At 43.6% G+C, this 22113-nt stretch overlaps 1 protein-coding gene across 9 annotated transcripts in view; it reads right to left on the bottom strand.

Moving 5' to 3' along the window:
- CACNA1C (calcium voltage-gated channel subunit alpha1 C) overlaps nucleotides 1-22113 on the bottom strand; it is a 691920-nt gene that overhangs the window by 102627 nt on the left and 567180 nt on the right. For all 9 annotated transcript variants that reach the window (XM_055143504.1, XM_055143509.1, XM_055143508.1 and 6 more), the window contains exons 19-27: nucleotides 17721-17853; nucleotides 14196-14325; nucleotides 12766-12825; nucleotides 7905-8011; nucleotides 4815-4902; nucleotides 4121-4228; nucleotides 3093-3145; nucleotides 2628-2774; nucleotides 1106-1307 (exon numbers count right to left, since the gene is read on the bottom strand). In XM_055143504.1, the coding sequence (XP_054999479.1) occupies nucleotides 1106-1307; nucleotides 2628-2774; nucleotides 3093-3145; nucleotides 4121-4228; nucleotides 4815-4902; nucleotides 7905-8011; nucleotides 12766-12825; nucleotides 14196-14325; nucleotides 17721-17853 (1028 nt within the window). The remainder of the gene's footprint in view (nucleotides 1-1105; nucleotides 1308-2627; nucleotides 2775-3092; nucleotides 3146-4120; nucleotides 4229-4814; nucleotides 4903-7904; nucleotides 8012-12765; nucleotides 12826-14195; nucleotides 14326-17720; nucleotides 17854-22113) is intronic.

Genomic DNA, 22113 nt, shown 5'->3' with positions numbered 1-22113 from the left:
TCCTCTGTGACAACATCCCACATCCCACCCTAAAAACTGTGTTCCTCACTGGTGGAGCAATGGCTCTTTTGTATAGGCCAACATAACATGTCATAACACAGCCATATCACTCTTCCTCAAACTTCTTGTTTTCCTCCTATTCCCTTTCATGCACAGACAGCTGCATTTTATTTACAAAACCATTCTTGTAGTGGATTTCTAGTCTTCTCTGCACACCCACCAAAGTTCTACTTTTTCACAGTCCTGGTTGCATCCCTTTTTATCAATGGTGTCGATATGACTGGGCACTTTCTAACTTGCTGGGCACAAGGTATATTTCATTTGCTGAATCTATCACATAGTCTTATAAGATGCTACTTAAAGTAGATTTGTGGGCTGAATGGAATAGCCAGATGTGGAATTTGTGGAGATTCTATCACCCAGGCTCCTGCAAAAGCCATTTGAGTAGTCTAGTTTCATGGAGAAGCAGATGGTTGCTCTCAGACAGTGCTCTTCAGTCCTGTGGTGGGTATAGAAAGGTAGAAAATCACTCATCTACCATCTTGGTTGTAACTGCTAGACCAGTATGCAGAACAGGTGCTGCTTTTTGAAAGGTGTGAAAAGGTTGAAGAATGCTGCTCTAAGTCCTATTTTCTTATACTGTGGGTCATAGCCTCATACTGGGTCATTTAAATAAATATGAGGATCACAGAAATCTTAAGCTTGTTTTAAAGTAAATCCTTTATGATTTATTATCAGTAAGTTCAGTATATATACATATATATTATATACCTACAGACCTAGGGTCACATAGAAAATTTTCAGGGTCACAAGTGGAAAACTTTTAAGAAGGTGTGGTCTAAGGAAGTAAATTTTTGCCTTTAATTCCTGTGTACAGGTGGTAGCCTATGAGCACTGGTTGAAAAATGCTTTGTTAAGGGGCAATAGCTTTTCCTTGGACCAGCAGAAAATGTCTGTGGGCCAGCACTGGCTTGTGGACGAGCAATTGAAACCCCCTGAGCGCAGGTCCACTACGCTCATCCTGTGGGCCACGGGTGGCCAAACAGTGTCATTCCTCCTGTGGTCTGTTTCACCCTCATCATATCCCTTCCTTCCTAGGAGTTACCTGGTTCTTGTCCAGCTCACAGTTCTTGTATTCCTGCTCCCCCTGCTCCTGGAAGGTGACGATGACGAAACCGACGAAGATGTTCATCATGAAGAAGGCAATGATGATTATGTAGATGATGAAAAAGATGGAGATCTCCACGCGGTAGTTATAGATGGGACCTTTGTCTTCGGTGTGGGAGTCAATGGAGCGGTACAACAGCCTAGAGAAGGAGACAGACCCCCACAGAGAGCACAGAAGAAGCAGTGTCACCTCTGGAATCACAGAGCTGCTTCTCCCGGGGTTTCAGGAATCAGAAGTTCTGGGAACAATTCTTGGCTAGGAGTCAGGAAATCTGACTTTCAATTCCTAGCTCTGCTGTACAATTAAGCAAAGTGCTTAAGATCTCTGAGCCTCAGATTTTTCATCTGTTACATGGGTGGAATAGCTCTTCACTTTTCTCCCTAATGGGGAAGTTGATATTATGTATAAAAAGGTTTTCCGAAATTTTCAAGAGCTATCTAAATGTAATGTGAGCCATGGATACTTATTTCAAAATCACAGAATATTGGAAAATATCAAGGTAACTTTGAAAACTGGCATGGACCATTACAGATGCTTTTCAAGTGAATGTCTCTATAGATAAAAGTACTGGGTGAGAAATGGTCCATGCTTGTCAATGATTAGCTGTGCTTTGGGTTTATACGTAGTTTGCACATGTAGCCTTTCACAGGACCCTGGGCTCCATGCCCATCAAGCTTGTTTCTCTTCATGGAAAGAGTGTGTTCCCAGGGTTCCTTTGCAACCCTGAATAGTACACGGTTGTTCTCACATAATACTGGAGATTCTTATCTAAGAGTCATGTGTTTATTGGTGATTTAGAATTTTCTAACTTTCAGATTCCATTTTCCTGGAAGACATACTGGATGTCGGGTGGAGGGGAATTACATGTCTGTAACTAAAGTCTATGGAGTATCTGATGGACGAGGTGTCTGGTAGAGGTGAGTGTGAAGATTAGCCAGGCTGGTCTCAGCAGGTAAGCAATGCATCTGCACTGCCATCTGGACCCAGATGCCTGTCCTTTCTTATTCATCACTAAATATAAACAGGGCTTTGTCTAAGGAGACATCTCTTCCATTTCCTCATGCAGAAAGCAGGTTGGATGCGGTGATTTGAATCTTGTGATCCACAGGCCCACACCTAAAGAAATTCTGCCACACATAGATGCCATGGGGTAAAGATAGAGACCCTTAACATTGTGACTCATTCTAAGATAAGGAAGTAGAGAATTTTTAAAGAAGACTCATTTTTGGTTGGAGTTTCCGAAGTGTTGCTGGCTTCCAGAAGAAGAGAAATTCTATATTTCAGCAGTGACCAATGCCTATAGATTGTTCACGAGTACACCCTCATCACCTAGGGAGGACATAGGTGTGTGACGACTAGGAAGGAGTGAGGGACATTAATAAAGTTTGAAGAGTGGATTGGAGGCTCATGTCTAGGCTTCTATTGTCAAGGTGGGTAAGAGCTGGATTTGTGTACTTACTCTGGCCACCCTTCAAAGGTGGAGACAGTAAACAGGGCCATCATGGCAGCCAGAACATTGTCAAAGTCAAACTTGCTGTTCTCCCAGCTGCGGGGCTGAATGATCGGGTGGTCAACTTCCCCATCTTTATATGTGATATAGTTTCCCCTGAGAAAAGAGAGAAAAAAAGAGAGTTCCTCAGCGAGTCTCCCTTCCCCTTCATGTCTGACTCACTAATGACTCCTGGCATGCTGGGTGGAGCAGCACTCAGCACCCAGCTCCTACCCCATGGCTCTGGCCACTGGGAAGAACTTCAATGGGTAGAACCTTCAAGAATTGATAATTTTGCATGTTTTGTGGAGCTATCCAGATTACCCTTGGGTGAAAATTTTATTGAGATAGAATGGGCTCTCTTTTTCACACCAACTCACCCACCTCCCAAAGGTTAACCACCTTGGAACTGGCTACCCTCCAGCCTGTACTCACTTGCATTCTGCCTCAGTCTGTTTGGAACTATCTGAACAGGTGTAGAGCTTTCCCTGAAAGGCAGAAGAGTGAAATCATTGGTGATATCCATTACTTAAACAAGTCAATCCCCCCAAAATGGTTAGTGGCAATCACTACAACTTAGCACTGTGCTAGTTTATGTGTGGGGACAAAACACATAAGGAAAACAGAATCCAGACAAGGCAGGCATGGTGCTTCATCTATATAAAGCAGGCAACAATGCCAAAACTCCCACAGGAATTTTTTTAAAATAAAAAAAATGCCAAGGGGCCAGAGGGATGGTACAGTTGGCAAGGTGTTCGCCTTGCACATAGCCAACCTGGATATTTCTTGAGCATCCCATTTGGTCCCCTTAGTCCCACCAGGAATAATCTATGACCACAGAACCAGGAGTAAGTCCTGGGGACACTAAGTGTGGCCCAAAATAGCTCCCCTAACAGAATGTCACATCATGAAAGCTGGTCCTCGTAAGATCTTAAGTGAATCTTGACTTGGAAGGGGGAATTGAATGGCAAGAAACCCACGGAAATTTATATTGTGAGTGGGAGAGAGCAAGAACACTTCAGATTGAGAAGAGCAGAAATGAAAGGATAAAGACCAAAAGGAGCAGACACCAAGGAGAACACTAGCCTGGTGCAGCTGAGTACCCTTGTCAAGAAATAGTGAGAGTATACTGAGGTAGACACTAAGCTGAGAAGGTGGACATGATGTGGCTGGTAGTAGGAAACTACAGGTTTTGAGCAGGTGACTGACATGGGTTTCAGAGGAAATGTTCCTTCTTCTTTCTTGCTGGAAGGATGCACAGGGATCCAAACAAAAGAGCGAGGAATCTTCAATCCCATGGAGCAATGCCCCTTCCAGGCTAGTCCTTCCATCTGGGATGCTCAGAAGAGAGAACATTTATCCCAAGCCTGACCTTATCCTCTTTTGAATCTGCCTGCTTCCTCTCCCAGGAATGCTGCTAGCAGGGAAGGAAGCAGGACCACCAATGAGAACAGAGACTTTACCTTGAAGAGCTGGACCCCGATGCAGGCAAACATGAACTGCAGCAGTGTGGTGACAATCACAATGTTTCCGATGGTCCGGATGGCAACAAACACACACTGAACCACATGCTGCAGTGAGAAGGGGACAAGGTTTCAGGAATGTTAGCACTGCCAGCTTCCACAATTAGCCAAGAAACAAGCCTCTTGGGGTAGTCTCTTGACCACCAATGCGGGGGGGGGGGCGGGGCGGGGAGGTCAGTCTCAAAGAAGCAAAGGACTGCACCAGAATCACAAGGGGATCAAACCCAGTGGAACTTCATGTCCCCACTGGGATCTACGTGACTATTGGGAGAAAAACCCTACTAGCTTCCTATTTAACTTCATTTTATTTTTAGGCTTCCTATTTTAGAGGATTAGGAACACAGCGACTCAACACCACACGGGGACGCCAGGCTTGTATGCAGATCTCCTTTTCTGTAAAGGTTTTTCTTAGTCATTCAGATTGTGAATGACTACCATATCACTGCTCCGTTCATCACGACACCAAGACCGAAGTAGGCCAGGAGAGTCCAACATGACAGACAGACTCCAACACGATAGCCCACTTGGTCTGAACTCATTCTCCACCTCAGTCCTCCCCTGCACCCATCCATAGTCTGGTTGATGCTCTGGGTAGATTCCCCCCTCCACCCCTTACCTAGGCCCAAATTCTCACCTTTAGTCCCTTGGCCCTGTTGATGGCCCGCAAGGGCCTGAGCACCCTCAGAACTCTCAAGATCTTCACAACATTGATTGCACTGGACCTAGGGAAAGAAGGAGCAGAGAGATAGGCTTCCCTAGTTTCTGATGGGATGGTCACTAAGATGAGGGGACATCCTGGTATACAAATCCTAAACAAAGGAGAAATATAAGTCTGATTGGGGGCCTTCTTAAAATCTTAGAACCATTGCCTCTTCTTTTCACCTACCCTGTAAGAACGTGATATTTGCCTGTGGCTCTGGGACTTTATTGATAGTAAATACCAAGAAAAATAATTTATAGTGAGTTATGGCCAATATAATATGTCACCAGTGGGGGTGGGGGGAACTACAGAGTCAAAGAACTAAGATTTTGATGTGGCAAATATGAGTTCAAACTGCAGCTCTGCCTCTGTGAAATGGGATCCTAAATGCACTGTAGCACTGTCATCCTGTTGTTCACTGATTTGCTCAAGTCGGCACCAGTAACATCTCCATTGTGAGACTTGTTACTGTTTTTGGCATATCGAATACGTCACGGGTAGCTTTTCAGGCTCTGCCATGTAGGCAGGATACTCTTGATAGCTTGCCGGGCTCTCCGAGAGGGATGGAGGAATCGAACCCGGGTCAGCTGTGTGCAAGGCAAATGCCCTACCTGCTGTGCTATTGCTCCAGCCTGGGACAGTAAATAACTTAATAAATCATCATCATCATCATCATACGATCATCGATTTTCTCAGTGGTCTCAGCAATGTCTCCATTCGTCCTAACCCTGAGATTTTAGAAGCCTCTCTTTACTCGTCTTCTGCAGCAGTGCTGCATTGGAGTCTATTTCAGGGTCAGGGGAATGAGACCCATCATTGTTACTGGTTTTGGCATATGAATATGCCACGGGGAGCTTGCCAGGCTCTCCTATGCGGGCAGGAAACTCTTGGTAGATTGCCAGGTTCTCTGAGATGGAGAACTAGGCTATAAGATGTCTTCCGGGAGCTTGATTTTATAGTCTCTGGATACTGGCCATTGATGGGATTACACGGCGGGGGGTGGGGGGAGGTGGTGGTGTGAGTGCCTAGCTACTGGAAAATGGGGGATCTGGGCAGAAGATCATAAAGTTGTTGCAAGAATTAACTGAGAAAATGAGAGTGGTCTAACAGTGTATTTGACACATGTAGCTATCACTGAACTAACAGAAATGCTCCAAAAATGCAGCTGAATGTCCTGGATGCCGAGAAATGACACAAGGATGCTGATCTCCTAGCACATGTTCTAGGTAGTTTGTTGTCCATAACACTTACGTGTGAAATTCACTCTGGTTCAGAAAAGACTCGAGACTTGGAAGGATGGATTATACAAAACATGATATACACATCTGGGATAATGGGACTATATTAGAATTTCTGGAATCCTCAGGTTGCTTCTTTTCCCTAGTGGGAAAGAAGTGCTTTGTCCCCAAATAGGATGCCCACATGGTTTCTGGAGTAATCCATCCACCCAGGTGGGACTTGTTCACCATAGTAGGGTGGTGATCAACTTTGAAGTGTATGCCTACTCACACACACCAACTCTCAGATCCTCACAAGGTCCTAAACTGACCTTGGGACTGGTACCAAGTATGACCTGCCAGCAAGTTCACCTTCATTCTTCACAAAGTCAGGGTGATGTGCTCACAAGGGAGTGGACAGAAAGTGTTGATTTCCTTAGCTTATGGCTCTATTATTGCAAGCAATTCAAAGGGCATTTCCGTTTATCACAGCATCTCAGGGAGGGAGTCCCTGCTTGTATGGAATCATAATCAAATTTATAGGTCATGGAGGGAAAGCACAGGCTACAGGAGGAATTCCTGGTTCAAGGTTAAGTTGTAATTGAGTGGCCTGCTGGGATTCCAATCTAGACTTGTGGCTCCCAGGTTGATAGTTTTGTGTAATGGAATTGTAAATCACATAAAAGGGCCTCACTCCTTGCACCTCCACCTCCACTCTTTCTAAGCTACCTGTGAAAACACTTTCTGGAAGGGAATGACCCGGGATCCTTTTCTCTGCCACAGATATGAGAGAGGACAAGTCTCCTAACATCTTGGCCGTCGTTTTTTTCTATCTATAAATTCTGTCCCACCTATCTCCTAGTTATTTGGCGAGACCGATAGAAGGGTGTACATGAAGGTACTTTGAAAGTTAAAGTGTGGGATTAATAAAATTGGCTTTCAGAACTTGAGAGCAACACCAGAACTTGAGAGCAACACTTTAGGAGCTTTCAAGCCTCCTAAAGCCCAAACTACAGCTCAGACCAATTAAATAAATATTTTGGAAGAGAGGGTTCAGAAAATATCTTTTAAAAAGATACTCAGGTGAACTGATTTGCCTGAGAACTGATTTGCAGAACTGGGCTTACTCAGGATATTGGAGGGCCTACAGGGTGGCGGGGCAGCTGGGAGGAGACCCCGAGAAAATGGTTGAAGGTAGAGGACACTCCAGTAGAGGGTCGGAACATTGTATATGTGAAACCAACATTGTACATGTGACACCGGCATTGTTGTAAATCACAGTGCTCCAAATAAAAAGAAAACATTAAATAAAAATAAAGCAACCGAGGTGATTATATTGTGTTTCTGAGACTGGGAAACATTAAATCTCTCCTCTCCTCCTATCCCAGGGACTGTGACTGAGAAAAGAGGTGAAAAGGGTGGGAGGATGAACAGTGAGAAGGCTGATCACAGTAATGGCAGGTGCTTGGCAGGTGAGGGCAGTCCAGGGCAAGCAAGAACATTGGTCACATGGTGAGGGAGGCAGAATGACCCTCGAATCAGTCCTCTCATTATATCTCAGTCTCACCCTGCAAGGCATGGAAAGATGTGATATTTAAGTGTAAATCCTTGCTGGATATACGCACCCTGAGTGTTGCTCCATCAGAGATATGGGCATAAGAACGCAACTCCCCGAGTTGTGTGACAGAGGCCCCAACCCGTTTGTGTCACAATCACACAGTCTCAGTCCTTCAGAAGGCCATCTTGGGGCTTGCATTTTGTCTTTGATACCCATTCCTAGATGTGTGCCCCTTCTTGGTCTACTCACTGGATGCCAAAGGAGATGAGGGACACGCTGACCACGAGCAGATCCAAGATGTTAAAGTAGTTCCGGCAAAATGAGCCCTTGTGCAGGAAAGCCCCATAAGCCGTCATCTGCAGGGAGGCACAAAGAAACAGAGCATGAGTGGCATCTCCACAACACACACATCTCCTCTTACTCACACATCATATGTATCCCCCCCCCCACACACACACGCCACCACCACCACACAACCTGTTCCTCCCAGTGCATCCCCTGGGCAGGACTCTACGGAAAAGCAGTGAGAGGACCAAGGCAAGCATAGGAAGGACTGAAAGAGGAAAGTCCTAAGAAAATGTTTCCACAACCATTTAAGCACCATCAAAATATGCCCCAACTAAGGATGTCTAAGTCGTTCCTATCCTTACAACTGTGGCAATGCCAGACTCTTCAATCCTGTATTGAAGCCCTTTAGATCAGGTTCTGTCTTGCTAGTCTCATTTCCACTGTTCTCTAGTTCCTCATCATTTGCTGCTGATGTCCATGTGAGACCTCTCTGGTACATAAACTTCTTAACCTCCTCTTAAAACTCTATCCTCAGTGCCACTGTAGGACATTAGACATCTGGACAAAGGCAGGACGATACCAGTGTTCCTGGTTTTCCATTGTGTGCTGAAAGTCCTACGTCCTGGACAGCCCCTTGGTCCTAGGCAGACCTATATAGTGGTTATCCTATATGGCCAATGGGAAGTTCTACCAGTAGCTGGTAACTGGCAACCTCTACTCCCTAGCTTCTGGACTATGTACTCAAAGAGCAGAGCTATGTGTTCAAATGGGTATTACACACCATGGTTAAGAGCATAGGCTCTGGAGTCAGACAACTTGAGTATAGATTTTAATATAAAAATTTCTTATTTGTAAGGCTTGGAGCAAGTTGTCTAGCATGCATGTCTTAGTTTCCTTATCTGAGAACTGGAAATAATGACGGAATCTATAGTGCACTAAGAATCAACTGAATTATGACATTTATACCATTTATAACACTATACTGTATTTAGTATGCCCCACAGAAGTTTTAGCTTTCCATAGAGAAGTTGAACTGGGGATTGGAGAGTTTGTATTTGAATTTTGGATTCTTCCTACATGAAGGAAATTCAGTGTCCTCATCCATCTGAGAGACACACAATGTCTATTCTGTAAGGCATATACTGAAATACAATGTGAAAAGCTCTGGAAACTCAATAGGGACCCCAGGGGATGATGACTGTTACAGGACTTGGCTATTATTACTTGCCTTTGAGCTTGGATAAAACCAGAGTAGATGATCACAAATAGTCTTTCCAATGTTACTGGTAAGAATTGAGAGCCAGTAGATTTCCAGGTTAAGGGCCATAAAAGGCCTATGGCCATGTAACATCAGCCAAAGGGAAGATTTGGAAGCTGAGGGTTGAGAGACCAACATCAGCTCCCCCGTCATCAGGGGTCCAGTTCATCTCTTGGAATCAGAGCATGCCCAGGGCAGCATGTCCACAGAGCAATTCAAAAGCAAACACAGGGGAAATTGGCAAAAATAGCTCTTGCAACCTACTTCCTTCTATTTATCTCTTGCAGCAGGAGGTCCCAGGAGACTCAGGCACCTGTGCCCTGCAACAGTTTCTAGAAAGTGGGTAGATTACATAAAAGGTTGTTGGGAATAAAATTGGAGGTCTCCCAATGGTCCATCAGCTGAAGGGGCTTTCTGCTCTCTCAGTGCCAAACAGATACTCCAGAGACTGGACAGGAATGCTTTACTAAATCATATTAACAAAGAACTTCTGTCTCTGCAGAAGGCTATGCACTTTCCTGGCTATCACACTCAGAGAATTAGAGAGGTGCCAGGTCTAATTTCTTCTTGTTCCTGGCTTGGATATTGTTAAGACACAAGCAAGCTCTCAAAGCACTGACCTGAGAACCTTGTCTTTGGGATCCTGTTTGTTCCAGGGTACCCTAAATGAGACTTTTTAGAGAGTATGTGTGCATATGAGTGTGCCTGTGTATGAGGTGCAGGAGTGTATGTGCGTACATGTGTATTTGTGTGTGTTGAGGGGCTGGGGGCACAAGCTGAGCCCAGGTAGAAATGGTGGAAGAATAGACACAGGAGAAAGTGCAAATCAATAATGCCAAAATAAAAAATTAATTTCAGAATTATAGGTGGCATTCAGAGCATCAGAGAAAGATAGATTCAGTTACCCGGTGCAAAACAACCTTCCATTGTCCTGTTTTGCAGCTTGTCAGCCACTCAGATCCTGCTCCCTTAAATCTGTACTGGAATATTTTCAGTTTGAGGAAGAAAACCAGTGGGCACAGGGTCACTGGCTGTCTGCTTTGGAAAGGCAAAAAAGACCCTCCTTTCAACATGGGTGACTCTCATATCCCTAGGGAACTCTTCCCACTCATAAATGTGTTTTATCACTGGTAATTTCTACTCATTGGCTGTAGGTCCATATCTTTCTTCCCTATGGAACAGTCCTTTGCAGTGTTTAAGCCAGCTGTTATCAGAGAACTGTTTCTTTTGAAGGCCTAGGATTCCCAGACTTGGCTGTGCCTGTACCAAATGCCTTCGTTGTGCATTGTTGTCTCCTGTGGTAGGATTCTGGGTCTTCAGGCAGTGGAGAGAAACCCAGGAGGAAGGAGATGCAGAAAAGTATACCAGGGCTGGGGGATGTTTGGGAAAGCACACTGGGCATAAAGAGGAGTTAAGAAGAAAAGGGTGGGGGAAGGGGACATTCTTGCCATGACAATGCTTGCAAAGGGAACTTTCACTTTTGCTTGTATGGCAATCTCAAAGGGATAACTCTAGCACTGTAGCACTGTTGTCCCATTGTTCATAGATTTTCTCGAGCGGGCACCAGTAATGTCTCCATTGTGAGACTTGTCGTTGCAGTTTTTGGCATATTGAATATGCCATGGGTAGCTTGCCAGGCTCTGCCAATCAGGCGGGATCTTCTCGGTAACTTGCCGGGCTCTCTGAAAGGGACGGACAGTGCAAAGGGAAAACAGCACCTTTGAAATCCACAAGGGAAGCTCTGCAGAGGCAGAGGAAGAATTGAGTCTCAGAGATTTTCTTTTCCCAGACAAGAATGTTGGATATCTGTGTGCCTTCTCTGAGTTTGGAAATCAGGAAAGTTGACTTTATAACAAGGACTTATATTGGGGCTATCAATGATTCCCTTCCCGGACCCTCAAGAATCAAGTCCTTGTCAGATGTACTCCCAGAGTAAAAGGAAAAAGCCAGGGAATACTTTTGGTCTTCTGGAAGCAAGGTCAGAATCTGGGGGTCTGAAAAACTGAGCCTCCTGGGGATGAGGATATGGTAGAGTTGCTCCATATTGCCCCAAATTATATGTGTGTGACATAAGTATCACTATACTAGATCTCTGAGGCTCTTCTAGGAAGGAAGCATCTGTGATCTGCGTGCATGGTCCAAAGCTTTCTTCAGCCCCATGAAGGGATGCTGTGTCACAATGCTCTTCACTCTCTACATGATGAGGAAGAATGTTCTAGAGATCTCAGTATAGGAAGCCAACTCAAGAGCTAAAAGAACAGGAGCACATACAGACCCAGCAGTCAGAGTTTTTCACACTGCTGTTCTAGAACGGAGAGCAATCCTCTGAAGAGCATTGATCTACACTTTTCAACATTTTATTATTTCCTTATGATAGGATTAAGACTTGGTGCTGGTGGTGGGGCTGGGGCTGGAGAGCTAGGGCAGCAGGTAAGGTTCTTGTCTTGAATGTATCCAACCTGAGTTTGATCCATGGCATCCAATATGGTGCTCCAAACCCCATCAGGATGGATTCCTGAGCAAAGAGCTAGGAGTAATTCCTGAGCATTGCTGGATATAATACCCCCAAATAAAAAGAATATTTGTTTCATTATATGTTTGCTTCTCCAGATTACTTTCTAACCTCTAAACCAATGCAGTGCCATGTCAGTTCATCTGAGGACCTCCCATCCTGGATTTGAAATGAACTGAGGGTTCAGAAAGAATCCATGAATTTTTTCCATGAAAACTCAGACCACACCCCCCATCTGCATTTGGCCCAATGACTGTGACATAGGTTCAGCCAGTTGTCATGGTAGCCACAGCATGGGGGAAGACATTAGAGATGGGAATCTAATGCAGACTCAGCATGATTCAGATCCGAGGAGATTTTCTACTGTCAGGTTTCTGCTGCAGGCCAGGGGTCTTCTGGGTGGGAGGAGGAGTAGAGAATTCTTGGCTTAGTCTTTTGTTTCTGGTTCACAGTTGGCTGTATTCAGGGTTTACTTCTGGCTCTGTGCTCAGGGGTCACTCTTGGTAGTGCTGGGGGACCACATGTGATGCAGGGATTGAATGGAGGTAGGCTGTGTGCTAGGCAAGCACCCTACCTGCTATAGTGTCTCTCCAACCTTAGGAAGCAGAGTTCTCTTAGAAGCAGAAATGAACTCCCCAGAGATGGTGTGTGTGTGTGTGTGTGTGTGTGTGTGTGTGTGTGTGTGTGTGTGTGAGAGAGAGAGAGAGAGAGAGAGAGAGAGAGAGAAAGAGAGAGGGAAGAGTGAGAGAGATAGGTAGGAAGTGAGAGCGAGAGCGACTGGTTGGGGACAGGCACTGCTGACTGGTGCAGCACCAAATTGGTGATGATCGGCATCTCAATACCACTTTCAGGCAGAGAGGGGACACTGGGGTTGGGGTGGGTTGCTTCTGAGCAAAGCCTAGGGCATAAAGAGAAGGGTGGTACTTCTAATATCAGGCTTATCAGCTGAAAAAAGTGAGAAAAAATAAGCGAGAAGAGGAGAGACAAAGACAAAAACAGAGAGAAAAATGGAGATAGAGCAGAGAGAGAAGGATTCACTCCTATTGTATTACCTTAAGGATAATTTCTAATGTAAAGATACTGGTGAAGACATAGTCTGCATTGCCTAGGATCTGAAAAATAAACACAATCGGATTAGTGGCTCTTTATTGTGAACCCAACACCAACAGAAGCAGACATGTTAGCAACAGACAGCAGCAGTGAGGTAGAGAGGCAGAGGGAGGGTCAAGGGGGGTTTTACCTTCAGAGCAATTTCAGTGGTGAAAATGGTAGTGAAAAAAATGTTAAAGAGATTGTAACCCAAACATGAAAGCTTGTAACTATCTCACGGTGACTCAATAAAATAATAATAATAATAATAATAATAAAATAGAATCTGCAAAACAAAGAGAAACAGTGTGGGGGTGGGTGGAGAAGGGAGAAATGCAGGAGGGGAGGAGAGGTCAGAGGATGTTCACCGGGAAGCAAACTACATGTCAACATCACCATGCAAGTACATGGAGGCAGATGGAGAGGCATAGTGAGCCCAACAGCACATACAAAGAACTGGGCTGAAGGAGGGCTAGCCTTGGCAACTCAGAGCTCTGGCCAAATCCTCAGACCTGGGAGGGGAGCTTTCAGGGCAGGCTGAGTCTGAATACCTCATGGCTGCTATTCTAGTAGATTCGATTAATAAACTCAAATGAGTCTATTGGGATGCTTGTTGAAAGGACAGTGACTTGGTTGTTTTTCCCAGGAAATTAATGCTTAATTCACACTTGTGTCTGAGCTAGTTCTCTGGTCTTGGTGGAAACCCAGATAGTTGGCATGTCCTTGGGGCCTGGGTGGGTCATTTCTCACAGGAGGTCTATCCAGGCTGGGACAAGCTACATAGCACCTGATTTTTATATCTTTGGTGACGGAGCAGAGTGACAGCCAAGAATTCACACTGGAAGAAAACTTGAGAGTTATCAGGCCCCAGAACCATGAGTGGTTTGGCAGGGCCCTGGCTTTATATTGGTGAGTTTGTTTCTGCCCCTTCCACCCTTAAGATAGGACAAAATTTTGAGTCTTTGAGATATAGGGATATGAATTCTAGCTTGGAATGTTTACTGGAGCATTGGGGTGAGTCTCCGAATTCAACTTTCTACTCTATTTGCCAGGGCTCCTGAAGAATTGGGACTGACCAGAGCACAGTGAGACCACTAAAGCAGTCACTGGTTACTCTCTACAAAGTTTAAAAAACAAACAAACAGTAAATGCTGGGGAACAGTTACTGGACAATTAAAGGCCAGCCCGAGACACAGGGCACACATTTTTGTTCTCGCTTATGTCCTAAGAGGGGTATCAGCCAAAGCTCCAATCTCTTCAAAAATGTTTACTGTGCTTCTAATAACAGATTTAGGGAATGGTCTCCTGATTGCACAATGAGATCCACCCCAGAAGCCTGGGCCCAGACCCGTTGCCAGGGCAAAGTTGTGCAGAAACAAAAGGGTGCACGTACGTAGTTCCTGAAGGAGCTTTGCTGGACAGGGTCCTCAGCAGCCAGGGAAATGCTGCTGAGCAGGATGAAGAAGAGTATCAAGTTGGTGAAGATTGTGTCGTTGACGATGCGGTGGCACTGGACGCGAAACCTGCATGGGGAGAGGAGCAGAGACACATCAGAGGATGGAAGGCAGCTGCCTGGGCCTTAGCAGCAACTAGCTCTGTCCACTTGCTAAAGGTACTTGCTGGTTTGGGCAGCGGGTCTTCACCCTGAAGTCTTGCTGCTGCCAAGGAAGGACAGCAGCCCCCAGCCTCAGTGTCCCAGTGTCCCAGTGTCCCAGTATACTTCCAACCTTTAGGAATCTTAGTAACTCCAAGTACTGCCATGAGGTTAACAAGTGGTCTTTAAATTCCCTCTGGGAGTTTGTTTTCCACATCAACAGAAAAATCACCTTATGAAGATCCTCTTCATAGTTGCATATGCTTGATCTCTGAGCTACAAGGATGAAAGCAATGCCGAACTAGCACAATGGGGTTTCCTTTCAACATGCTCTTCATCCTCTTCAATGTGAAGACAAGAACCTTTATAATGATGCAGCTATGAGCTTCTGAATAATGTTTTCTCTGCTCTAACTTGCTTTGTTATAAGAATACAGTGGATAGTGCATTCCATAGCAAAATCATAGTAGATTTCATATTAAATTATTTTGCTGAAAAGTGGGAAGAGGGTATTATGTGAAGAAAGTTCTTTTATTCTAATATTTAAAAAAGGTATAATTATGTGGTGCCTATAGTTATATACATATATACAGATATATACTTGTTATTTTGTTGTCAATAAGACTTCTGGTTATATTAATAGAGTGTTAAATTTTATTTTTGGCCAGGTTGGGAGGTTGTCAAAAAAACAGGACTAGGTAAATGGCTCAAAGGGTTAAACCAAGAGGCTCAGTTTTGATCTTTAGCATCAAGTAAACCTTTGAGTACCAGGGTCCCCAAACATTGCGCTAGAAGGAACCCCTGAAGTACCCCTCCAAAAGTTATATAGTATTTTAACTGCATGGGTGTCCCTAAGGCCCATGTTTTTCAATGGTCAACTGTAAAGGGAAACATAGATCCCTCATAGGTGTGGATGGTGAGACTAGCTAAGGCCATAATCTGCTTAGGTGACTGTTCCTGTGTAAGAGCTTCCGGTGTGCAATTCAGCTCAATACCTAGCACAATTGCAAGGTGCCAGATCCTTGAATACCAATCTTAACTTACATGCTCTCATCTGGATAACAGCACACAAAGGGAAATGTGGCTCTTGTTATCATCATCATCATCATCATCTAGATATAAATACTAAAACCTAGGAAGCAGAAATTGTGCAGAAACACAACGTATAGAGTAAGTGTGTCCAATCTTGAACCCAGAATTCTGTCCTTTGTAGCTGGCACTGTAACTGACTGGGTGCTCTGAGAGAATCTACGGTTGTAGAAACACCAAATCCTAGGAAGGACCAACACTTTCCAACTTGTCTGCGAAGATCATCTCCTTCAAACCAATCTTTTTACCGAGTTGGGAGCTTTGCCATTGGCAGCCAAGAGAGTTTCCTGAGAAACCATGCTGATAGTAATACTACTGTGAGCAGACTGTATTTCACAGTAGTTTTGAGGTGGGAAATAGAGCCTGGATACTACAGACTGAGCCTACACCCCCCATAGGGCATCTGGAAAAAAGCTTCCCCCATCCTAACTTGGTCCACAGGCATCTCACTAATTAAGATGAGAAATTGAGGTCACAATCAAAGTTCATTGAACATAAGAAGATAAGCCAGATAAATGGGAAACCTGAAGATGGGAAATAAATTAATCAGACACCCTTCCATAATGACATATTGGTGATATCTCATTCTGAATATTTAAAATATTTACTAGAATGAAGATTTTCCACAAAATTTTTCACAAAGATGATTTAAGAAGAAATGAATATATAGACAGATGGGCTTAGAAAATAAAGCAACTAATGGAACTGTTAAAAATAACTTTTGAGGGGCTAGAGCAATAGCACAGCGGGTAGGGCATTTGCCTTGCATATAGCCGACTCGGGTTCAGTTCCCAGCATCCTATATGGTCCCCCAAGCACTGCCAGGAGTAATTCCTGAGTGCAGAGCTAGGTGCATAGCTGGGTGCATAGCTGGGTGTGACTCAAAAAGCAAAACAAGAACAATAACAACAACCAACTTTTGATATAAAAACTGATTTAGTGGGGTCAGAATTTTAGTTGTGTGATAACGTGCATGCTCTGTATGTATAAAGACCTGGGCTTGATTTCCAGAACAGGAAAAACAAACAACAGCGAACTTCATAAAATTTGTTTAAGTAGCAACAACGAGTTGAAGAGAGAATTTAAAAGTGGAAATGTATATCTGAAGAAATTTTCCAAAATGTGAAAAAAAAAGAGGAAAAAGAAGTAGATACAAGGAAAGTCACAGAGATAGCTTAAGCGTTGAAGAGACAAAGTCTAGTGTATGTGTAATTGGAATGACAGAAAAAAAAGGGAGAGGTAAGAAATAAACAGAACAAGCTTTTTAAGAATTAGCAATTCTTATTCTAGTCCTTAATGACATTCAAGAACTAAAGAAAATATAAAACCATGAATTGAGGAAGCATAACATAATCCAAGCAGGGCAGATGGAAACAAAGCTAATGTCTAGACACATGGTGGTAACCCCCCTCCCCCCACACACACCAAATGCAACAAAATATGCTAAAAGTAGCTAGGGAGACAGGCAGGTTGCCTACAACAATGAGAGCTAAAATGATAGTTAACTTTTACAGTGAACTATGATATTTAACATGAGGAGGGGCAAAACCTACGAACCTAAACTTGCACTTGCACAAAAGCTATCTTGGATAATGGACATAATTAAATTTATGATTAATGAAGTAAAGGAATTTCTGAAGGGTATACTTTAAGAATGAACACGTAATTGCATAAGAATGAATCAAACAATGTGGATAAAATGGTGAATGAATAACATGTTAAGTTGCATGTAAATTCAAAAATACATACCATGAATATAACAAACACAATATTAATATTGCTAAGACTAACTTATTGGATTAAAATAATAGAGGTCTGAATTGAAACACAAAATAAGAGGGACATATAAACCAGGAGGGATGAGAGCTAAATTAGTCTAAGCATTTTCTTTTCTTTCTTTTTCTTTTTTTTGGGGGGGGGGCGCACCTGGCTGTGCTCATGTCTATCTCCTAGCTCTGTGCTCCTGGCTCTGTGCTCTACATTCACTCCTGGTGGGGCTCAGAGAACCCTCTGTGGTGCCAGAGTGTGAGCCTGAGTCAGCCACATACAGGGCAAGTGCTCTGCTCACTGTACTATGTCTCTGGTCCCAGCATGTCCAACTTTGCAGGAGGAAGTTAAACTGTGGGCTTTGTCGCTTTGTTAACCCTGGCTCCATCCAGAGCTTGGAGACTTGGTACCTGTTGGACGTGTATCACAGAGAGTTCAAAGTCCCACTTTCCCCAGCATTCTTGCACACCTGTTGCTGGGGCTAAAGATGAAAAACGCACTGGCTTCTGGCATAGGTACAGCCTTTTCCTTGAGGTGCAGCTCAGAGAGGGGGCGTGGGCGGGGGCCCACAGGCATTTCAGGCTCCTCTTCATCTTCCTCTCCTGCAAGCGGGGGAGAAAACACCTTTCTAAATAACTCGGCCACTCCCACTTAGTTTTACCACCCTGCCAACTTCCAGATACCTCCCGACTGGCAGGAATAAGGATATCATTTGTGTCACTAAAAGTGCAGGATACCAACCAGTCAGATGATCCATCAGTGCTCTTCCATTAGTGTGAAATAAGGAAAATTGAAAGTAGGGAGACCCACTTATTCCAGTTTACCCACAGGAATTTCTTAGTTTTTCAAATTAAAATCCCCAGATCTTAGAAACTCCTCAGTATTTAGAAAATCAGTGAAGCTGAGTGGCAAGACTACACACTTTCAAGTGATAATCAGAGGCTGCCAGTGGGAAGAAGAAGGGGCTGACTTGTAGGTTCCTCTGCGACTCATCCAATTCTTGATGGTTTCAGGAGTTTACAAGCAGTTCTCTTTGCTTTATTTTTTTATTTTATTATTTTTCTTTTTGGGTCACACCCAGCAATGCTCAGGGGTTACTCCTGGCTCTGCACTCAGGAATTACTCCTGGTGATGCTTAGGGGACCATATGGGATGCCAGGAATTGAACCCAGGTTGGCCACGTGCAAGGCAAGCGCCCTACCCACTGTACTATAACTCCAAGCCCAATTCTCTTTGCTTTAATGAAAATACAAAACAATCGCGTGCTTCAGGGATAAGAGTATGAAAATGCTGTTCATAATAGTTCCTTCACTCCATGGCTGAGATGCAATACCAATGAAAGAAGTGCCTGTGTTTTCCACTAGTGGTCACATTTAATATGAACCAAAAGCAAACAGCTTATTACTTTGCTTGTGAACTCAGTGTCTACGAAAGGAAATTGTTGTAAGACATGTTTGGATTCATCATATTTAAAATGTTAAAAGGTGGGGAAATATCATAATATGAGAGTTAAGAGCATGGACTCTCTAGCCAATGTCTGGATCCAAATTTGGGCTGTTTCTTTCTGAATATTTAGTCTCTCTTTGCCCCAATTTCTCCATCTAAATGATGGAATGATATGCATACATGCCTCAGAAGATACCCAGAATATAGAAGTACTATATTAAGTGTGATCTGCTCAGTTATTACTATCTATAATCATGGGGTACATCTCAACCAATAAATGAGTGCTTAGCATCTTTCTCAGACTTATCTTTGCTTCCCTGGAAAGTTCCCATTCATGTCAAACTCTTTTATGAGCACTCTCTGTAGTGAGTTGGGTAGTATTCACCCTACCCCCATTTCATGTCCACTTGGAACCACAGAATGTGAATTTTGGAAACAGAATCTTTGCAGATGTAATAATTTATTATGAAGTCCTATTGGACCGAGGTGGGCCCCATTGTCAATGGCTGTGGTCCTTGGAGAAACACACATATAAGGAAGAAGACTATGGGATCAGAATCGGAGACTGGGAAGATGTGGCCACAATTCAAGGAATATCAATGGTTTCTGGCAGGCAGAGCTTCTCTCTGGAACCTTTGGGGAGAACCTGGAACTCTCTAAATTGAATTCAGACTGCCAGGTTCCAGAACAGTGAGCAATATGTTCGGGTTGGGTCAAACCACCAAAATCATAGTACTTTGTTATGGCAGCCCAAGAAACTAACACTTTGACCACGAACTTTCTCTTTTCCTCATGCTTCCCCCACTCCCTTCGCCACCACCACCTTCATCACCATCTCTGCAAAGCTGCGGACTCCCATTTCAGACAGCATCATCCATCTGGCTTTCCTGTTTCCAGGGTTCAAGATAACCTTTCTATGAATTTCCGCACCACGTCAGGCTCCTTTATTCATGGGCAAATAGGATAAAATTCCTAAGATGCCTGATTTGGAATGTATCTAGTCTGTTTATCTAGGTCCAGAAAATCTTGGTTTGTAGCTCTTATTTCTTGATAATGATTTAGCTACCGTGTCAACGCCCTCTTTGTAAGAAAGATTTTAAAAAAGAAGAAGGTCCATGGAAAATGGAGAGAATTGAAAGGTGACAGATATGGGAAATACATCTCATACAAAAGGCATGACTCCACAGGGGTCGATTCCTTGTACCAAAATGAAGTCAAGTGGTACAGAGGAAAAGAGAAAGTGGTTCTTTATTAAACAAAAAGTGGTTCAGAACGTGGTTCCTTATTAAACAAAAAAGAATTCAGGGACTCAAAGCATTTTGAGAGGCTCAGGAGAATATAAACAGATATTAAAATATAAACAATATATAAATGTAGTATAAACAGATACTACATTCTTTATCTAGCATAAGAGCTAACCAGCAAGGCAATTAATAGCTTCAGCAGAAAGAAGCACTAATAAAAACTGTATACGGGCTAAGGGTTAAACCATCTTAACAAACTTTGGAATATGAAAGAAAGGAATCAAACACATTGAATGAAATAAAGTAAAGCAAAATAAATGAAACCAGGGTTTACCCAAATCATATTTTCTAGTGAAATTTAACAAAGAATGATTTTAAACCCTTACCTCATTGCAATCTTTCCATTTTTCTCTAAATGACCCAACTTTCTTATTCATAATAATTTGATAGCAAACAGTTTCATGCTCATTTCAATTATTTATGTTTATACAAAAAGATATTTACTGACTTTGTGCTTCTTAAAGCTTATATTGAAGAATTTTGCATGCTCTTTATCTGTAGTAGCCTGCCTCAGAATTCCAATCTTGGGGAGAAGCCAGTCATTTGGTCCACTAGATTAAGTGGAATTTCATGCATAATACTTAAGAGGAAACTTTCTGAAAGACAAACTCAAATTTGCAGAGGGACAGAAACCTGAGACCCTGAGAAGCTTTGCATGCATTAAAGTATGGCGAGAGAGTGAGCAATCAGGGAGTCAGGAAAAGTTCATTTGGTGTGTTGGAAACAAGACCACCTAGATTCCTCCTCATTTTCTCATCTCTGACCTTGAGCAGTTGGAGAAGAAGTGTCAGAAGTAAAGTCTTTCTGCTTTCAGGAATGCCAATCCTGGCTGCTTTACCGACAGCGGGACTGGCATTCAGTGTAAAACCACTGGGCCATTCAAAGTCCAGCCGCAGTGTGTGCCAAGCCTTGCGCCCTCTACTGAGGGCACTCATTTTCACCTGTATGACTTTGAGTCAGATCAACCATGACACCATAAACATGGTGTTTAACAACTCGTGCCCACGGCACACTGAGTCCAAATTTGTGCTCCTTTCCTTCAAGGGGCTGTGTTTTCAGGCTGCCTCAGGGTTCTCTGGAAGCCCATAAAAATGAAAAGTTAATCCAGGCTAAGTATCCCTAGTGGCTAGTCCCAGAGAGGAGGCTAAATATGTGCTTTCTGCACTGGGACTCTTCCTTTTGCTGCTCAATTCAAAAACTTCAGAGTTAGGGGCTGGAGTGATAGTGCAGCTGGCAGGGCTTTCTGGATGGTTTTCTGAGTGCCACCAGGAGTGATCACTGAGTGCAGTCAGGAGTAAGCCCTGAGCACACTGGGTGTGGTCCCAAACCGCACAACCAACAAAGAAAAAAACCTTCAAAGCGAGTCTTCAATCCTTGTTTCCTCTCTAACTTCTAGGCAATTCATATGTCCAGTTGGCTCTACCTGCAAAAGCGCCCCCAACTCACACCTTTTAATTATTTATTTATTTATTTATTTATTTATTTATTTATTTGTCTCTCCAGCACTATCACTCTGGCCCAAACTGCTACCATCTTTCTCCTGGACTACTTGCTTCTTTAGTTCTCTAGTCTCTTTGCAGCCTCTGGGCTGACTCTGTTTTTTTTTGTTTGTTTGTTTTTATTTTGAGAGGTGGAGTTGAACTTTTGGGCCCACTTAGCAATGTGCAGGGGGCTCTTCCTGGCTGTGTGCTCAGGAGTGACTCCTGTCAACATTTGGTGGACCATCTGCAGTGCCAAGGATTGAACCAGAGATAGTGCAAAGTGGTCATATGCAAGGCAAACACCTTATCTTTTATACCATCTCTCCAACAATGCAGGTCATCTTGACCATCTGTTGCCCAGATTCAGACATGAGTGAGTCTTCTACTATAAAAACATAATGATATTATGTTTTTATTTGGGGCCACACCCAGTGCTGATTAGGATTCTCCTGGTTCTGCACTCAGGGATGACTCTTGGAAGACTTGGGGGACCACATGGGGTACCAGGAATTGAATCCTGGTCAGTCATGTGCAAAGCAAATGCCCGACCCAGTGAACTATCACTCCAACCCCAAGAGTGAGTCTTTCACAGAGTAAATCATGATAAGTGATCTTCAGTAGGAAACGTGCC

This window comes from Sorex araneus, chromosome 6, assembly GCF_027595985.1.
Source record: "Sorex araneus isolate mSorAra2 chromosome 6, mSorAra2.pri, whole genome shotgun sequence".
NCBI classification, from domain to species: Eukaryota; Metazoa; Chordata; class Mammalia; order Eulipotyphla; family Soricidae; genus Sorex; species Sorex araneus.
Note: the sequence above shows the minus strand (reverse complement) of the source record. Positions and strands in the feature narration are given on the sequence as shown.